Source organism: Stenella coeruleoalba, assembly GCF_951394435.1.
Source record: "Stenella coeruleoalba genome assembly, chromosome: 8".
Classification (NCBI taxonomy): Eukaryota; Metazoa; Chordata; class Mammalia; order Artiodactyla; family Delphinidae; genus Stenella; species Stenella coeruleoalba.
Genome location: NC_137154.1, coordinates 63,691,904 through 63,712,993, shown reverse-complemented (window position 1 = coordinate 63,712,993; position 21,090 = coordinate 63,691,904). Strand labels below are relative to the sequence as shown.

At 34.3% G+C, this 21,090-nt stretch overlaps 1 protein-coding gene across 2 annotated transcripts in view; it reads right to left on the bottom strand.

Annotated features, from left to right (window-relative positions):
• Positions 1 to 21,090, bottom strand: part of TMEM135 (transmembrane protein 135) — a 249,399-nt gene that overhangs the window by 138,569 nt on the left and 89,740 nt on the right. For both annotated transcript variants that reach the window (XM_079930169.1, XM_079930170.1), the window contains exon 5: positions 8,712 to 8,777. In XM_079930169.1, coding sequence (XP_079786295.1) covers positions 8,712 to 8,777 — 66 coding nt within the window. The remainder of the gene's footprint in view (positions 1 to 8,711; positions 8,778 to 21,090) is intronic.

Genomic DNA, 21,090 nt, shown 5'->3' with positions numbered 1-21,090 from the left:
CTGTATGTCTAAAGACTTTATTTTTAAAAGAGGGCCTGCATTTTTAATGCTCTCAACCACATTTAGCTATATAACCAAAGTAGGCAAGTTTCAGTTCAGTGGGGAGGTAGTTGGAACTGGCCTTACCCATGTGGAAATAATTGCTTTCCTGGCCTAAAGCTCTTCCTATTAGGATCAAAACAAACTGATGTTATCTTAAGAACCCTTCCAATTTTTGAAAAATAAAACCTAAGTGTTCCATAGTTCCAGATATTATCCAGATATTGTTTGTTTTGTTTAAGGACAAAATTATGGCACATTTATTTTTGTATTTAAATCAAAAGCAGAGTTATTATTATGAAGAAAGTCAGGGCATTTTGAAAGATAATTATCTCAGTATAGAAAGGCACATACAGAATTGGTATAGACAAGGCCACCAAGCTTAAACACTGTGATCTGATGTTTTTAAAACCTTACTTTGGCCCTTGGCCTTCTTTGCACCAGAATTTTCCAAATAAACTGTTCACCAAGAATATGAAATAATGCCACAGCACATAACATGATGAGCCATTTAAAGTAGATTTAGTAACAAAGACAAAATATTCCAGGAAGAATAAAATATAAATTCTGAAGCCCAATGTTTTACAATGCCACTGGCATGGATTCTAAATTTTCTAAGCACCTGCCAAAATATAACATGTTGTTTTGTTTCATGGAATTGGAAAACTGAAAAAAAAAATATGAAGATGTTACTTAGACCAGTCTTCTGCCTCTGGCACTACCTATACCATCCAGATTGATGGCTAATAAGAAATACAACTTCTATAAAATGAGCAAGATGGCAGACCTACAACCTCTTTGAAGTCTCTTAATGTTGCGCCACCTTGAAATCATGACCAGTGGCTCCAGTTATCTCAAACTTTCTGTCCTGCAAGCAAAACTCATTTCTTCCCACCTCATCAGAGATAGGTTTGGGACTTCTTTGTATACACCTTGCTTATTATAAATACTCCCTAGGCCTTAACCTTTTTCTAGATCCTTTTCCATAATTATTTCCTTTCTCCTTCTCAGGATGTTATCCATTTTCCCCATATGTGTTTTTTTGTTTTTTTTTTAAAGCTATATTCTACTTGCTTCTTGAAAGGAAAAACATCATAATAACTTTTCTAGGCTAAATTCTAATAGATTACAGTCATCTGTCAGTATCCTTGGGGGATTGGTTCCAGAACCACCACGGATACCAAAATCCACAGATGCTCAAGTTCCTTAAATAAAATGGCCCTAGTACAGTCAGCCCTACATATATGCGGATGCAGAAACCATGGATACTGAGGTCCAACTGTATTGGTATGGTTTATCAACATGTTTAGAATGAGGAAATCACTCCCAGAAGAACAAAACAATAAACTCGCAGACATTATTTGTGAACACTCTAAAGTGGTCAGCATTCTTTTTTTTTTTTCCCTTAGTGATATGGCGATATGAGAGGAAACTAGTCAAGTTAAAAAAGAGTATATTTCAATGGCAATAGTCTTGTGTAAAGTATCTTAATATTTTCTTCCTGATAAAATACAATACATAAATCAGAGGTCTTATCACAGAAGAGATAATCCAATTTTCCTTAACAGGGTCAACTGAGCCTTGGTCTGCATTTCTGGGAGGTCAGTGTCTAGTCATTCTCAATGGGAATTTTGTCCAACTAAGACTTAGAATTATCTTGGAATTATCTAAGTTTTCACTACATAATGACTTTACTCTGTTTTTTTAATAGGATTCTTATGCCTATTTGTATATGTCAGTTTTTCTACCATTGCACTTCCCCTTGCTATATTTATTCTACATATAGAAGCAAAATCATGATCAACAGAATTGGATTGAGTAGTGCACTTAAAGTCTGTAACTAAACATATACTGTGTATTACTGAGCTACTGGCACTAGACAGCAGAGGGCACTGGTAATATATGCTGACCCAAATATCTTGAGTCCCATATGACCATTTAAAAGTACCAGTAACATTGCTATTAGCATAGCTATGGACCCAAAATATCTGTCTTTCATTACGAACTGTTAGTTCACACTCTGTTATAAATAACCACAATCCAGAGATGCCCATATATTCACTCCAATATAGAAAATACTTCATCATATTTAATTAAATAACAAATAGCTATCATTTAATACAGGCTAAATCCTAACAGGCTTATTTTGTGTTATTATGCTAGCTGATTTATAAATTTATTTCTCACAGAGTAATATATGAAGTAGATGCTTTTATTCCTAATTAAAGAAGCCGATGCTGTATGGCAAGGTCCTAAGTGGCAGGTTTATGGACTCAGCCACTGCTGAGAGCTTAAACCATATTAGCCTTATTTATAGTTAAAACCCAGCACTTAGCATAGTCCCTGGCACTCAATTAATATTTAGGGAAGAAAGAGCGGGGAAGGGACTCTAGATCTGATAACAGTGCCACGTGTCACATCTGCCTTTAAGATGCTCTTAATAAGTATTTGCTCATTTGATTAGATTTTACAAGCCACTAGTTACTGGCATAGTACTGGGCACTAGGCCTCAGAGACTTCACTATAAGAAGTACTAATACTTTGCTTATTAAAGACATATATTTCCTCAAGTGGTATTAAAAGATAAATAGTGTAAAAAATTTAATTGAGAAAAAAACAGATACAATTTTAAAAATATAAATAAAAGTTTACTTCCAGGTTTCCTTATATAAAGAGTTTGCATTCAAAAAAAGAAAATACTTGGTTTAAGTATCGTATTAAACTGAATATAATTTATTTATTTATTTATTTTTTTTGCGGTACGCGGGCCTCTCTCACTGTTGTGGCCTCTCCCATTGCGGAGCACAGGCTCCAGACGCGCAGGCTCAGCGGCCATGGCTCACGGGCCCAGCCGCTCCGCGGCATGTGGGATCTTCCCAGACCGGGGCGCGAACCCATATCCCCTGCATCGGCAGGCGGACTCTCAACCACTGCGTCACTAGGGAAGCCCTGAATATAATTTTTAACATAATTTCAACAGTGTTAGAGATATATCTTAATAGTGAATTAACTTTGTGACTAAGAGTAAATATTATATATGTAAATTTCATAGACTCTTCAAGTATTCCTTAATTCATGAAAAAAGTTGTTAAAAATTATATCATTGTATTATGAACTTCATGATTTGGGGATAATATAGCCCTAGTATTTATATATACAAAGATATTTACGATTATACTTATCTTAAACTGAGGGCCTCACTGCAGCAATCACAAAAATGAAATATTCTTTATGACTTATTTAAAAAGCATGCTCCAGAAAGGCAAAAAAAGGTTTCCATTCTAATAAAACATACAGAATACCTAATACCATGCAGTAACATAAAACAAAAGTAAATACTGTGTCTAATCCCACATCCATCTTTCCAAAACATCAACAAACCATGCTACCGTGTTCTACTTTATATATAAAAATCTTTAAATACACCTCAGATTTCTTTGTTATTTCTTTATCTGTTTTGTCTAACTCAAATTGTACATTCCCTGAGTTCACAGAAGACACAAGATTGAAAAATACTTCTCTAAAACAGTAATTTACAATAGTGGGTAAGCATTAAAATCAGTAGATGCTTTAATAAATACAGATACTGGAGCCCTAGGCTAGACCTAATGGACAAAGTCTTTGGGGATGGAGCCCACACACCTATAGTTTACAGAGCTCCATGGGCAATTCTCATGCACAGTCAAGGCTGAGAACCACAAAAAAGAAAGGCTATACAAAGCTGCCTAGAAGCAGAAAATGTTAAAGCTGAATAGGGCTTCCCTGGTGGCGCAGTGGTTGAGAATCTGCCTGTCAATGCAGGGGACACGGGTTCGAGCCCTGGTCTGGGAAGATCCCACATGCCGCGGAGCAACTAGGCCCGTGAGCCACAACTACTGAGCCTGCACGTCTGGAGCTTGTGCTCCGCAACAAGAGAGGCCGCGACAGTGAGAGGCCCGCGCCCCGCAATGAAGAGTGGCCCCCGCTCTCCGCAACTGGAGAAAGCCCTCGCACAGAAACGAAGACCCAACACAGCCAAAAATAACTAAATAAAATAAATAAATAAAATTTTAAAAAAAGAAAAAAAAAGCTGAATAGGACCTTAAAGATCATTTAATCAACTCATTTTCCAAAGTATGAATTTGAAATCGTGAGATGGTAAGTAAATTGTCCAAGATCACATAGCTAGCTATTAATGCCAGGAAGAGAACCAGGTCTACTGGCAGGTAGCCTAGTGTAGTGCTCTTTACATCACACAAGGCTGCCTTCTCCACTTGGGAAGAAGAAATAGTATTCATTCTTGATTATACCACAAGATTAAACAGCATCATAGCATTCATATAGCAAATTCTCAGGGAAATATGATTTAAAAAAAAAATACTATCTCCTTTGGAAAAAATGGTGATAAAAGGATCTAAACTGGAAAGCTGTTTTGATGTATAAAAGAGCTGAATAATTATAAGATGCCTGGAAAAGGCACTCAACAAATGTTACTCCCTTTCAACACCACAACCTCCTCCCCCTTCCTTTTTGATTCTACATCAAGACATCTCTCCCATCTCTCAACTATGTCCCTTTTTATATTGTTTCTCCTAATTGGCAATGCCCTTTGACCTCTTCTTCAATGATGCTCATAAATTTCTCCAAGGCCCAGTTTAAGATGTACCTTCTAAGAAATCTTCTGAACTAACTTACCCTATTCTAATTACTGTTTCGTCCTTCATTATCTAAATTGCTTATACTTTTAAATCATATACTTGCTTATACCTTCTTTTGAAGCTTTGTAATTGTAATTACTTCCTAGTTTCTTTATACGTTTTTATTTTCTTCCATAATTAGAATATAAGCTATCAGTGTACTAGAATATAAGCTCCCCAAAGACAAGGATATTGGTCTGTTTTGTTTACTGATAGATCGCAGGCACCTAAAACAACATCAGGAACATAGAAGGTGCTCAATAAATACTTGTGGTGACTGAACAAATAGGCGAAGATTATTTTTTCTTCTATTCATGAGTCTCTCCAACATAAAGACACAGATATGAAACATTAAACATTCTGAGAAAAATGAAGATAGATATGCTTGTACTTTAGAAAATTCACAGAATTTTTTTAAATTAATAAAGCTATAATAGATGAATCAACTCACTGGCTACAAGAAATCATTTAGCTTCTTCATTACATACTCTCAGTGATTCAATGGATATACAGTGGCAGCTGATACACAGAAGGTAAAGGCTTTAATTAAGACCTAGAGTTTGAAATCCCCTGCCTATGGTAAAGAACTGCTTAACTTTGTTCTCTTTTAAAACTCTGAATTAAGAAGACTCTAACAAAAAAAACACTAATTTCTGGATTATTCAGGTTTCAAGTTATATAAAATAACAGTACATAATTTTTCTAATACATAAATTTAAGAGAGCAACTTTATCTTTTTAACAAACAACTTGTTTCACCCTATATATACATAAGTACATGGAAGGCTGAAAACAGGATTGTATCTTTCTTGAAAATATTTTAAAAGTACAATTTTTGCGCCAAGCACATTCAATAACTATTTTTGATAGTGATAATTTTACAAGTTAGCCTTCCCAAATAAGGAAACACATTAACTCTGCCCAATATTACATTAACAACCTAAATGGGAAAAGAATTTGAAAAAGAACAGATACCTGTATATGTATAACTGAATCACTTTGCTGTACACCTGAAACTAACACATCGTTAATCAACTATACTCCAATGTAAAATAAAAAGTTAAAAAATAAAAAAATTTAAATTTTAAAAATTCTGCCACCCCAAAATTACCTGCTTTTTAGCTTATGTAATTTAATCAAAATAAAAAAAATCCAGCTACCCTATATATAGGACTGTACAAAGAATACATCAACATGGTTAGGCATTCAGTGACAAAACAGAATTGTGAAGGGTCAATATTTTTTTCTATTCATTTTAAGCTATATACCTCTACACATATGAGAAGATAACAGTGATAATCAGAATGCATTAAAAAACATGGCTGATTAATAATCTCAGAGGTCTTAGCTACTATGCTGTTGTTATTTTTCAACTGTCCAACTATAGGACAATTGAATGATTAGAAAACTCTAGTCTAAGTAAGTGAATTACATTGAGGGAGATTATATTGTATAGTGGAATGAATGGGCTTTGGAGTCAGATTGGGGTTCATATCCCAAGTCTTTCATCTCCTACCTCTTTGATCACAGGCAAAATGTTTAACTTCTCTGAGACTCAGTTTATCTACAAAATGGGCATAATAATTTCTCCCTTGCAGAGTTATGATGAAGATTTAAAAAGACAGTGTATCATTCCTTTGCTTAAATCCTCCAATGATTCATTATAACTTATAAAATAAATTTCAAACTCCTTCAAAAACTACGTTCTTCCTTTCAGAGAAAGGAACCATGTTTTCTGATCTCAACATTTCTTAAAATATGCAAGCAGAAGTGTCCAATAGGTAGACAAAATATAGGCTTAAAGCAGGAACACAAAGAAGGGAAGACAACAGACAAGCAAAGTTCAGCATCATCAAGGATCCAGATCACAAATTTACTCAGACTGCTATCTTTGTAATCTGGATATACCAGTCTCTATTCCTCCTACCTAATATCACTGTCATGGGGTTACTTATTATTCCCTGCTTAACGGATATTTTCGCAGTAATGAGCTAAAATAATTTTTCAAATAACCCTAGGACAAGTAAACTCCTTACCACTCTCCTCCCTTAGCATATCACAAGTTTTCTAACATTACAAATATGGTGATTTCAGCTTCTGTTTTAAGTAGTCCATTAAATTGTTAACCTTTGCGTTTATCTCCTACTTCTAAAGTAATTCTTTATTATTGGCCGGACACTAAAATTTAGGACGTTCCAAGTGTAAGCTGGACTCTAGTTACTTACTTCCAGACTCAACCTTAACTCTCTTTCAGGTTTTTCTCCTACGTATTGATGCCACTGTTTCCTCCACCAGAGAGTAAGCTCCTCTAAAGGTGGAAACCATATTACATCATCTATTCCCATAGCACTTAGCCTAGCATCTCCAAAAAATCTATGCCACTTGCATTTACACATATTCAATAATTTCTTTGTTTTGTTTTGTCTTAATTCTCTATTTCCTAAAAGTCAAATAACTAAAACTAATTTGTGGTCTAACCTAGCTACCATTTACTGAATATTTCACTATGTATCCCTATGTATTTTTTTAATCTACAAAATATCATCATATTTTATCAACTCTAAAATATCATAGACTTAATTTTAGAGGTGTTAAAATGTGAAAAATAGTAAATGGTGACTATGAAGTGCCACTGATTAGAAGACATATTCCATTTTCAGAGATCTTAAAACACAAGGAAAAAGTGTACAAGAGAGTGCTTATAAACTCTGTCCTACATTAATACCTGTTAAACAGGTTAGTTACCTGTTGCAATCCCCAGTAATTGGGGGAGAAATGGATCCAAAGCCAGCTGCTTTAACTACTTCCTCTCCATTAAGTAAAATATATACATATGCAATATGTGTTGATATGCTCAGAAGATTACCTGCAAAACTGTCTTGCTTACATTTACTTCCCCAAACTTTTTATAAAAGAAGATAAAGTTCAAAAGTTCACTGACCACCTCCATGAAAAATTTCATAGTAATAACTAAAATCTAAAATTCATTTAGACACATTTTAGGCAAACAAATATGTCTGACTTTATTAATGGGAATGTTTTCTTCTCTCAAAATGGCACCACATACTGTAGTTTGTTGAGAATACAAAGAGATGAGTTAAGTATTTTTTCATAGACAAAATATATATTACAAATTAATACCAAAGAAATTTGCCAATATATGTACAATTAAACATTTAAAGGCATATAATTTCCAAATGACTGTGCATTTTCACCTAACAAGCAGATATATTGACTGATAAATTTTATAATCACACAATAATACAGTTTCAAGTGTTTAGGGTATTGAATTATATATATATTACATTAAATAACACAGAACTTGATTCCAGAATAAAAAGCACTGTATTTTATCCAAAAATATTTGCTAGTAGGATAGAAAAGGGAACATGGCAATGTGACATTATATTCAACCTCAACCTAAGGATATCTTAGTAAAAGAGTGAATAAAGAAAAAGCAGACAGAGTGGTAATTAGGCCAGTAATAATTTGGTAATGAAAATTTATTTCAGGTAGATTTTTTTTTTAAGAATTGGTAGGAATATTTAGAAAAGTCTAAACTTAGACTCTATCATAATTGAGCCTCAACTATAAGAAAGAACAGATTAAATTCCATTTCTCTCCCTCCCTTCACCCTTCCTTCTGTGATAAATATCAACATTTCAAATTATTTTATGCTAGGAAAGAAGTATCACATCTGTAGAACATAAAATAGGAAGAAAGAAAGAAGTATGGGATTATGTTCAATAAATATATATATATTTGCAGAAGTTATTATTAAATGTCATTTTCTTTTAAGAGTGAAAACAATTGGTAACCAAAGATTAAAAGGCTCAGAAATTTATATTCAACACAAGATCTGATTCTAACGTGACTTAACTGAAACAGATTTGTAGATGAGATTTACTCAATACTTTGTATATCAGGTATTCTCAGTTTGTTAAAAAAGTATACTATGAATTAAGAATTAATAATTGTATCAAAATTCTCATCTTACTTCTCCATTTCTTAACGTTGTGATGGTTCCTCTTGCTACACCCATTCTAAATAGTGTTTCTGTGGCCTGTGAATGTAAAAAAAGCAAAAATATATCATCTATAATCTGTATTCAACTGTACATCCCAACCCCAAAATGCAAAACATTCAACACTATTACATTTTTTAGGAACTTCTAGAGAAGCATCAATAAGGCACAATAAGCTCTACATTATACTCCAGAAATATCATTTTCAGAACATTTTAATGCTATAAAGAGCCCAAACTGAAATATTTCAAAAGTTATTTAGATCTGCTATTATCACTCAATGCCTATAGTTTCAAATTAGCACACTTAAATAAGTTTAAAACTTAGTTTGGTTAACAAAGATTAAATAAAACTTTAGTACTGGAATTCAATTCAGAAATTATCATTTATTCTGATTTTTAGTTTCCATCTGATTTCAGTCCAAATCACTTGACTGGTACTGAAATACTGACAGAAGATGAAGTAATTCAGTGATGTCACATATTAAATAACACCTGAAAAGACTTAATGCTTTCTATACACTAACAATGAACAATTCTAAAAGGAACTTAAGAATTTTGTTTATAATAGCACCAAATATATATATATATATATAAAAGACAGGAATAAATTTAACCAAAGAAGCAAAAGGCTTGTTCATTGAAAACTATAAAACACTGCTGAAAGAGATCTAAAAACATATAAATAAATGGAAAGACATCCTGTGTTCATGAAGTGGAAGATGTAATATTGTTAAGGTGTCAATACTATTCAAAATGATCTATAGAGTCAATGCTATTCCTACCAAAATCTCAATGACTTCTTTATAGAAATACAAAAATCCATCCTAAAATTCATATGGAACCCAAAAGACCCCAAATAGCCAAAATAACTTTGAAAAAGAGGAACAAAGTTGGAGGACTCACACCTTCTGATTTCAAAACTTACTTTAAAGCTACAGTAATCATAAAGATAACTCATAAAGACAGACATATAGGCCAATGAAATAGGAGAGAGCCTGAAACAAACCCTTGTATATGGTCTAATGATATTCTATAAAGGTACCGAGACCATTCTGTGGAGAAAGGACAGTCTTCTTAACAAATGATGCTGGGAAAATACCTGCAAAAGTATGAAGCTGAACCCTTACCTTATACCATACACAAAAATTAACTCAAAAGAGACCAAAGACTAAATGTAAGAGTTAAAACTATAAAACTCTTAGAAGAAAACACATTGTTTTCCATTCATGATTCGGTGTCTGATGAGGACCTGCTTCCTGGTTACTATAGATGATTTTACATGACTATCTTGTTTGTATCCTGACATGGCAGAGAACAAAGAGAAGCAAGCTCTCTCTGCACTCTTACAAGGGAACTAATCCCATTCATAAGGGCTCCTCGTCGAATCCTAATTACCTCCCAAAAAGGCCCCACCTCGTAATACCATAACACTGGGGGGAGAGGGTTTTGACATGAATTTTGGGGAACACAAATATTCAGTCCATAACAGGAGTATTCCAGTCAGAATGGGCAGTAAGTACAAAGACCAGTAGGTAGGATCATGTTTGGTATGTTCAAGGACAAGTAAGATGGCACATGAGGCTGAAAGAAAAAGATTACGTGAGAGTCTGATTGAGAAAAGAGAAGATGCAAGTTCCTCTGTTCAATATGTCTTTTATTTTTCAATCTGGTATAAGAGGAATGCATTTCCAACCTTTATTAATCGAAAATATAATTCAAAGCATGCACTACTAAACAAATTTTTAAGAATTAGTATATGAACAACAAAAAAGAGAATTTAAATGTAAAAAGTGAATGCACATCTAAAGAAATGCAGAGTGAAGAAGGGATAAGAAACTAGAGGAAGCTGTAAGGAAACTGATGTATGTGTACAAAATCAGTGTGATCAGTGTAACATAAATAGCAGTGTAAACATATTAATTTAGTTATAAGGAAGCAAATAACAGAAGAAGTAAGGAAAAAGTTACAAGTAGCTGCCTTTGGGTTGTGGGACTCAGGCAGTGGAACAAGTAAATAAGAGTACTACTCTTTTTCTACTAGTTTGCAGCATACTATTTGACGGTTTAAACTACTTGTAAATCCTTGATCAAAACTTTTTTTTTAACTTTTAAAGGAACAAGTAATCCCTAGTATCCAGTTCTGCAAAGAGGTCAAATACTTTACAATTTTAATAGAGTGGTATATGTAAGAACATAGTTGAGGACTGAATAAGAGGATATAAAGTCAGTGTTAAGAGTCAACTCTTTCAAAAAGTTTCACAATAAAAGTGAGGAATGAGACTGAGTTGTTGCCAGGAAGAGCAGAGTTGAGAGAAAATTGACAACAGGATATTTTGAGGATAAAAGACTTAGACAAGTTTTTAATGGCTTAGTAGAAGTAGTCAGTAAGATGGAAGAAGTTACAGACACAGGAAGGATAATGGATCCTGACTGAAGAGCATTCCTGCAGAAGACGGTTAAGAGCACACAGAGCAATCTGTTAGCTATGTTACATGGGAGATGGTCCAGATATAGGCAAATGCTTTCCTTCCCTCTCCCTTTCCCTCTCTGAATTAGGAGACAGGATTAGAAGAAGGAGGGGCGTGGGGTTGGTGTTTGATATCTACATGCTGTTAGAAAATAAAAAAACTTTTAGGACAAACACTGCTAAATTTGTGATTGCAGCGCAACATGAATATGATTCCAATGCATAATTCACAGAGAGCTAAAATAGGCCACCAATGGGGAGGAAGAAAGGTTATTCACATATGCAAACAAAAAACAAGCGATAAATGAATGACTTTGCTATGACAGAATTTTACTAAAGCATATACAGCTAGATGTTGAAACAATTATTTACAGAAATCTTTATTAAAGGAAAAGAACTTCTCACCACTGATACACCGCATTTTTTTCTATTCTTAATGATAGGTACATTAAATTACATCTTCCAACTTCCTGTTTCTTTTTAAACCTTATTTAATCTAGTGATGTGATTAAGAGTCCTCAGCTAGGTCAGGTTAGTTACTGTATATATTTGAGGACCAAAAGGGGAAAGGCAGAGGCAACAAGCACTTGGGATGAAATACACAACTTCTCCTCTAAATCACATCAAACTACTTACACTCTTTTGTGTCTCAAAAACCTGAGGCAGTTTGAAGATCTAAATCTTCTTCTGCACTTTCTCCAGTAGGAAAAGAATACTAAATTCAATCTTTTGTTTCCAACTAAATTGATTTATTTCATGAGCTCTTCCCAGCAACATGTTTAAGGACTGTCTCATTCTAACAGCACTCTGTCAGTTCAGCTCAGCTTCCTTTGATTCTATAGGAAAGCACTGGAGTGAACAACATTCTTTTGACCTCTACTAAAGAGATTGCTTTTAATTTACTTGTTACCCAAACAACGACTAACAAGTACCCAAAACAATGAGATACAGGGCTAATGCTCAGCATTTGTAAATTTACCACCAGCAAACTCTTCACTGAAATTTGCCTCTCCTTGAGTTTTGATAACAACTAAAATGATTAATACTAAAAACATTCATTAAACATCTGTCACTGGCAGGGAAAAAACCATATGTAGGTCCTCAGTTAAAAACAGGTTATCAAGAGAGACTGCTTTTAAGTAGAGTGTTAGATAAAAGTGACTTAGGAGACATGAAATCTAGATGTAAGAAATGCAAAGTTCTGGACTGGATCCTTGTGTTTGTGTGTGCAAATCGAAAAAAAGCCAGAAGGATATACAATGAATTGACAACAGTACTAATCTCTGAGTGGTTTTATTTATTTTCTAATGTTCCATCATGCATATATACTGTTTGGCAACAATAAAAAGAAAAGTAACAATTTTTGTACACTAAAAGATAAAACAGAATTTTGGAACAACATAAAATGTTATAATACAAGCAATACAACATTGAGTAGCTCCCAAAGTGAAAATAATCAAAAGTCAATAGAGACTCATGTTATTACAGTTTAATGCTTTTTAATGCATTAAATCAAAACAAAATAAGTAAAATTAACAAGAAATATATATTTAATAGACTTTACCTTGAAAAGCAGTATGATTATAAAAACTTTAAAGCATCATATTAAAGAAAGACTTCATTGGGTTAATTTAACATGCAGTTTACAGATATAAATACAAAAGTTGTATTTAGCATATGTTTATTTCCTATTAGTCAAGCAACTAGAATTCTACTTATCTTATTTCCACTATTTACTATCTGGGCAACCTTAGGCAGGTCATTTAAACTCTCTAAGCTCTGACCTCCTCTGTAAAAAGGTGAAAGCTAATATCAACCTGTTTTCCTGTGGTGGTCAATGCAGGTGTTAACGTATGTGAAAAGCTCTGTAAAGAGCTAGATAAATGTAAAATACTGAATCCAAGGTCTAGTTTAGGACTTCCTGAGATGAAAAGATGTTTCAGAAATACTAATTTTTATGTATTCCCAGCGCCTTGCAAAAAATATAACAACATAGCGTAAAGATTAAGAATGCAGGTTTTAGAGACAGACTGTTTAGTTCAAATTCTAGCTTTGCCATTTGTAAGATGTGTGATCCAAACAAGCAACTTACTTCTTTGAGCTCATTAACAGAATAAGGATAACAATGGTATGGAACTCAAGGAAAAGTGTAAGTGCTCAATAAATGATAATTTTATTACTATTAATATCTCAAAGGAAATGCAGAATTCCATTTCTACCTTAAAAAGTGGTCATCAGATTGCAATTAAAAATTACATCAGATGGTAATGAAAAAGGTACTATATAAAACAGTCAACCACAATTAGCACATTATGCCATATGGCTATTTATTTATGCTGAAATTCTTGACAAGACAACCAGAGAAGAAGAAAACTTACATTATTTCAAGAAGATTAATTTAGCAAAAGTCTTCAGAAATCATATGCAATAGTCATTCCCCAGCTGTTTATCCTGGCCATAGAAGAAAAGAGATTTAAATACTAAGGCTTTTCAGCACCAGCTGCTTCCCTCTCTATGATGATAAAAATACAAAGTAAAAAACAGAAAAACTGAGCATTAGCTATCTGCTTCTCACTAAAGAAGCACTGCATGTTACAAATCTAGTCATATACTTTCAAAATACACAAACGCATTAGCATAGCAACCAAGACCTTTGTGAGGTCCGCAAACCACTCTCACTCTCTTTCCTCCAGGCAGCTGCCTACAGGCCACCCATTCCAGCTCATTAATTACAATTCATAACTTCAGGGCCCATGCACTGCAGCAGCTACAGCACAGGGAGCAAAACCTGAGAGAAACTCTTTCTAGTCAGAAAACAGGGAAGAGGGGTCCAAGTGAACCAGAGAATGTGTAGGGAATTAATCCCTGGTTCAGGGGAGGGGTTCTGTCTTTTTTTTTCTCTTGACTCTGCCCCAAGGACAGGCCCCAATTATAAGATGAAGCAGCACCAGTGCAGGTAGTTAAAACTGGAAAATAAATTCTGTTTTTCTGGGCAAAAGCATATGGAAAAGGGGACCTCTGGAGTCCAAAGAAGAAAGGAAGAATGCCCATTATCTTTTTCACTCTTTTCTCTATTCACTTTGTCCCAACGGCAGACCCTGAAGAGTGTGTGCAGCTGGGATAGCAGAGAAGGCAGCTACAACTCTGAGAGAAATCCTGTCTTTCTGGACAGAGGACCAGAAAGAGGAGACCCAATGAAGCAGAGAATAAAGAGGCAATCCCTGAAAGGAAGAGCTGGAAAAGGAAATCTCTTGACTAAATCTGTGTTTGAACTAGCACAAATACAGAGCTCACCCCTCACCAGCATACGCATGGAACAGACCCAAGTAGCAAAGCGAAGGCTTTCAGGGCAAAACTACAATTAAAACTACCACCCAAGTCCCAGCATGGCCCATGAGTGGCACACAGTCAGGACAGACGCAAAGCAGCATAGGAAAGGCAACTGACATTGGAGCTACTATCCACTGAAGACGAGACAGAACTTGCAGTCTGAATCTAATAGGGGACTGCTTACTACTAAAGAAAAAAAATAATGATAAATAAATAAATAATAATAAATGTTTAAAAGATCAACACTCTCCAGAGGAGTTTAACAGGATCCAGAGTCTCACAATCTGACATTCAAAATGTCAAGGACCGATCCAAAATTACTCAACCTGAAAAGAACAAAAAATCGTTACCACAGCTCAAAGAAAAGACAATCAGATGTTGGAATTACCAACAGAGCCTGTAAAGGAGCTATTATAATTCCATGAGGTAAGGTTAAACACACTTGCAATGGACGGAAAGAGAAGTTCTCAGCAGAGAAACAGAAACTTTAAGAAGTGGAACTTCTGGAACTGAAAAATACAGTAAGAGAAATAAAATATTCAGTAGACGGGGGCTCAACAGCAGAATGAAGAGAAAAGAAAAGAATCAGTGAACTTGATAAATAAATAAAGATTATCCAGTCTACAGGAGAGGAAAAAAGATTGAAAACAGAAACTGAGCAGAACCCCACAGACTTGAAGGAGAATAGCAAAAGACCTAGCATTTGTATTATCAGAAACCTAGAAAGAGAGGAAAAACAGATTGATATATGTTTCTCTAAATATCGATATAGAGAAAATATATGAAGAATAGCTAAAAACTTCTGAAATTTGGTGAGACAAACATTTACAGATTTAAGCTCAGTGAACCTCAAGTAAGATATGCACAAAGAAAACCATACCTAGACATACCATAAACAAAAATGCTGAAATCCAAATATAAAGAAAGGTTTTTGAAAGTAGCCAAAAAATATATATATATATGTATATATTATATAGTGGAACAACTATTAAAATGATTATGGATTTGCCATCAGAAACCATGGAAGCAAGAGGAGAAAATATCTTTTAAGGTTTTGAACTATAAACCCAGAATTCTATATCCAGCAAAAATATCCTTCAGGAATGAAGGCAAAATAAAGACATTCTCATGTAAAAGAGACTAAGAATCTGTCACCAGCAGAAATGCTTTAAGGAAATGCTGAAGAAGTTTCCAGAGGCTGAAGAGAAATAATCCTAGAAACAGATCCACACTGTATGTTCAATTGATTTTCTACAGAAGTATCAAGGTACATGGGAGAAGACTAGTTTTTTCAACCAATGGAGCTTTAACAATTGAATTTCTCCACCGAAATATATGAACTTCGACCTACACCTTACTCCGTACACAAAAACTAACTTAAAATGGAACACAGACTTAAATGCTGGTGCTCAAACCATAAAACTTATGCAAAAAAACACTGGAAAGAAACACTTTATAATTTGATTTAGGCAAATATATGATACACCGGGGGTAAAAAAGAATAAAACATTGAAGAAGAAATTCATTATGACAGTTACTATCCAAAGATGGCCACACTAATTTATATCCTATCCCACATGTACTTCTTAAAATGTGACACTGACTCTCCTCCATATGTCATATATTCCCTGCCCTTGAACCTGGGACCTTTGAAACTACTTTGGTAACTGTAACTTAAACGTAATGAGGCAGAAATGATGCTGATTTTTAAGGCTAAATCATAATGGGCAAAATGCATTCTGCCTGGTGTTCTCACTTTGTCTGAACATGCGCCTTTGGAGCCCTGAGCTACCAAGTAAGAAGTCCAACTACCTTTAAAAGGTAATTTTTACATAGTTTTTCACCATGCTAGAAAAACTATGTAAAAAGAGAGAGAGATGCCCCGGTTATTCCAACACACAGCTATTCAACTACTCCGAGCCAAGGTGCCGTTCATGTGAGTGAGTCTTCAGATGATTCCAGTCTTTAGCTTTCAAGATGTACCAGCCAATGTCAAGCAGAACAGTCATAGGCTATTCCAGGCAAGCCCTTCCCAAACTGCAGATTCATGCAAAGTAAATGCTATTGTTATTTTTAGCCACTAAACTTTGAGTAGTTTGTTACACAGCATCAGATAACTATACAATGATAAAAATGTGTCTTTAATAAAAATTAAAGGCCTTTTGCTCTTGACTCAACTGAGAAAATGAAAAAGCAAACCACAGACTCACAGAAACTATCTGCAAAAACATATCTGACAAAGCACTTGCATCCAGAATATATAAATAATTCTTACAACTCAAAAATAAGACATATAACCAAACAAATTAAAATGAGCAAAATATGTCAACAGACCCTTCATCCAAAGAAAAAAGATATGTACACACACACATATAGTATATTCATATGTAATATGTATGCATGCACATGTGTGTATATTGTGTATGTACATATACACTCATAAACACACAACATACATATACACGAATGGGCAAAAAGTCAACAAAAAGATGTTCAACATCATTAACTTTTACGGAAATGCAAATTAAAACCACAATTAGATACTACTATACATGCACAAGAATGGCTAAAAATACTAGAAGGAATAACAACAGCAAGCGATAGTGGGAATATGGAGCTACTAGAACTCTCATACGTTGCTGATGGGAACACAAAATGGTACAGTCGCTTTGGAAAACAGCTGGTCAGTTTTCTAGGAAGTTAAACATAAACTTACCATAAGACCCAGCAATTCTATCCCTAAGTATCTACCAAAGAGAAATGAAAACATATGTCCATTTGTATGAATTGTAGAAAACCCAAAATTACAGTGACAGAGAGCATATCAGTGACTGCTTGGGACCCGAGAGATATGGGGGGAGGGAACTGACTGCAAAGGAAAAAGTGAGACTTTTTAGGGAAGAAATTCTGTTTGATTATGGTTGTAGTCACATAACTATAAACATCTGTCAAAACTCATCAAACTGTACACTTAAAACAGGTGATAATCATTAAATATAAAGCTGTTTAAAAAAAAAAATGCACACCTGTCCCTCTCCCCAGAGCAGTTCCCAACTAACTGGTAACTTAATCATCACCAACCATTAGGAAAAACCTGGGTACTACTCTAATGACAAATTTTATAGGAAGAATACATACATGCTTTAGATACAGATTTCATCTTAAATTCATATAAACTGAGGGCACAGGTAGAGGTTGACCAAAGCAGAAGAAAATTAGCAATAACACTAAAGCCAACAATAAATGCAAGAGATGAATAATCTAGGAAAGATACAGTCTGTATGTCACACTCAGAGGAACACCTAGGGATCCAAGAAGAGTAAATTGTTATGAAAACTCCACATTCCATACAAAATTCTACATTATCACCATTTAGGAACCACTGCCTTATTATACACTTAACTTGATAATTACAGAAAATAAGTGCTATATATAAAACTGAGCAACTGACACACAAAAATCACCAATCTCACCTTCACTTACAGATGAATGTTCTTGTACCTGTGTTTTCCATCCACTATTTGCCCAAGCAGAAACTTGAGTCATCCATGAATCTTTCTTTTCTCTCAACAACCTATAATACTTGTTATAAGTAATATTTATTATAGCATTTTACTTATAATACTTATTAGAGTATAATACTTATTAGAGTAACTACCTATTCATCTAAAATCCTCACTAGACTATAGGCTATATTTCACTCATCATTATACCCCTAGCACCTAATGCCTCAGAAACACTTAATTGTTGAATGAATGCAAGAATTAAGAGCTAATGAATAAGTAGTTATTTGGACTATGTCAAGTAAGCACTTATTTATTGATAGTTTGGGGGTATGTGCTTTACCAAGGTGTGAACAAATATGTCCCAAACTATATTATAACAATTTCAGATGCTGAATGTATAACTCATTAACCTTTCATGTTAATGAAATCAACTTGATCTTTTTAGACAACACAAATGTCATAATCTGTTTTCATTCACTACACAGGAAATATGCATTACATATGGAGACAATGGACGTTAGCAATGGTTTTAAGGTTACAAAGAATGTTACTTCTGTTTATAGATGTGGGTTGGTTTAAGTTATCCAGAAATTTAAACAATAAGCAGATGGTTTGTTTCTAAATTGATAGCAGTCATCCGGCTCTAAAGAAGAGTGTACTTTTGTAAATACATGTTCTGTCATGTTCTATCCAATGTGACATGATGAAATAATGTACTATGTTATGTTCTGCTTTTCCTCTTTGAACATAATAAAACTTAAGAAACGTATGGATATTTTCCCCCCACAATGTTATCTTCTTAGACTTAGAGTCAAAACAAACTAAGAAAGGATAACAACAAACAAAAATAAACCCACAAATGCTGAGATTTAGAGGTAGATATCAATTCTGTTTCAAAACAAAATAAGAGTTGAGTCACTCAAGAGTTTTCTCAATCATTAAATGATGATAATATTAAATATAATAATTGAGAGTGTTTAACTTAAAATTTGAGAGTGGGGAATAAAGAATTATATCTAAATTTGATTTTTTCATTTCATTAGCATATAAAATATTTTTAAGTAGGCAAGATTAGCATATGTAATAATCATTAGATGATTATACAACATCCCTCCCCCTTCCTTCAATTCCCTCCTCTATTCTAACAAGATGCTGATTTTGTTTAGGTAATCTACCTTCTTTTACAAGGCTATTAACTAAATCAGTAATGTCAATCCCATTCCTCTTGCCAGTGATTTTTTTTAGATACAGGCATATGATATCAGAGATAAAGAAGGCAATTTCATAATAATAAAGAGGTTAATTCACCAAGAGGACATAATAAACTTAAATGTTTACGGATCTAAAAGCAGATATTCAAAGCATATGAGTCAAAAATTGATACAACCGGGACTTCCCTGGTGGCGTAGTGGTTACGCATCCGCCTGCTAATGCAGGGGACATGGGTTCGACCCCTGGTCCGGGAAGACCCCATATGCCACGGAGCAACTAAGCCCGTGCACCACAACTACTAAGCCTGTGCTCTACAGCCCGCGAGCCACAACTACTGAGCCCATGCACCACAACTACTGAAGCCCATGCACCTAGAGCCCATGCTCCATAACAAGAGAAGCCACCACAATGAGAAGCCTGCACACCACAACGAAGAGTAGGCCCTGCTTGCTGCAATTAGAGAAAGCCTGAGTGCAGCAACGAAGACCCAACGCAGTCAAAAAGTAAGTTAGTTAATTTTTTTTTAAATCAAGCAATGTAATTCACCATACTAAACTAAAAAAGAAAACTACACGATCATCTCTAGAGATATGGAAAAAACATCTGATATAAACATCTATTCCTGATAATAAAAACTAGGAATAGAAAGGGAAGAGCTCAAATGAAAAAGGGCATCTACAAAAAATCTATAGCTAACATATTTAAGGGTGAAAAGATTGAATACATTCCCCCTAAGATCAGGAATAAAGCAAGATGTCAGCTCGATTTCTATTCAATATTATAGTGGAAGTCCTAGCCAGTGCAATAACACAAGGAAAAGAAATAAAAGGGATCCAGATTACAAAGGAAGAAGTAAAATTTTCTTTATTTTTCCACATGACATTCTAATAATAGCTAAAAACCCAATAAACAACTTTTCCATTTTAGAAAAGGCAAAACTATAAAGACAGTGAAAAGATCAGTGGTTGCAAGGGACTAATGAATAGGTAATTCACAGGGGATTTTCAGGGCAGTGAAACTATTCTACATGATACTGTAATCATAGATATATGACATTATGCATTTGTCAAAACCCATAGAACTGTACAACAGAAAGAGTGTACCCTAGGGTAAACTATGGGTTCTAGTTAAAAATAATGTATCAATATAGGCTCATCAACTGTAACAAATGTGCCACACTAATGAGATATTAATAATAGGGGAAAAGGGAAGGGGAGAATGTGGGAACTATCTGTACGCTCTGTTCAATTTTTCTATAAACCTAAAACTGCTCTGAAAATTAAGTCTAGTTTTAAAAAGTATACAGGTACAAACTAAAAAGAAAATGAAAGATCATATATCAAGGTAAAAAATAAAAGAAAAAACTCTTTAACAAAACTAAATTAGAAATAGCACCTTTTTTACAACCAAGTTAATTTAATAAAAAACCAAAATATGAGTGAAGTTAAATGACAATGTGAATTTAAACTCATTTAAAACATCTAACAGTTACTCATTCCATACTAGAGTATTAAGAGTCATTAACAACGACTATATTAGCCACATATGCAGTCCAATCTTTACAGGCCATGAAAAGGACAGTAAGGAAAGAAGGGGCAAAAACAGAAGGAGGAACTGCAAATATGGAAGCCCATTCCCTTTCCATGATGTCAGGATTTCAGTCAGATGATTTCCAAAATATCAGTAGAACATTAAAGAGTTATGTCCTAACATACAATCTGTTCATCTAAGTCTTCCCAGAAAAAATTAGAAATAGAAACTGTATGTCCTTTACCACTATCACTACCATCATTATCATGAAATTTATTGACAAACATAAAAGCAAAAGGTCAATGA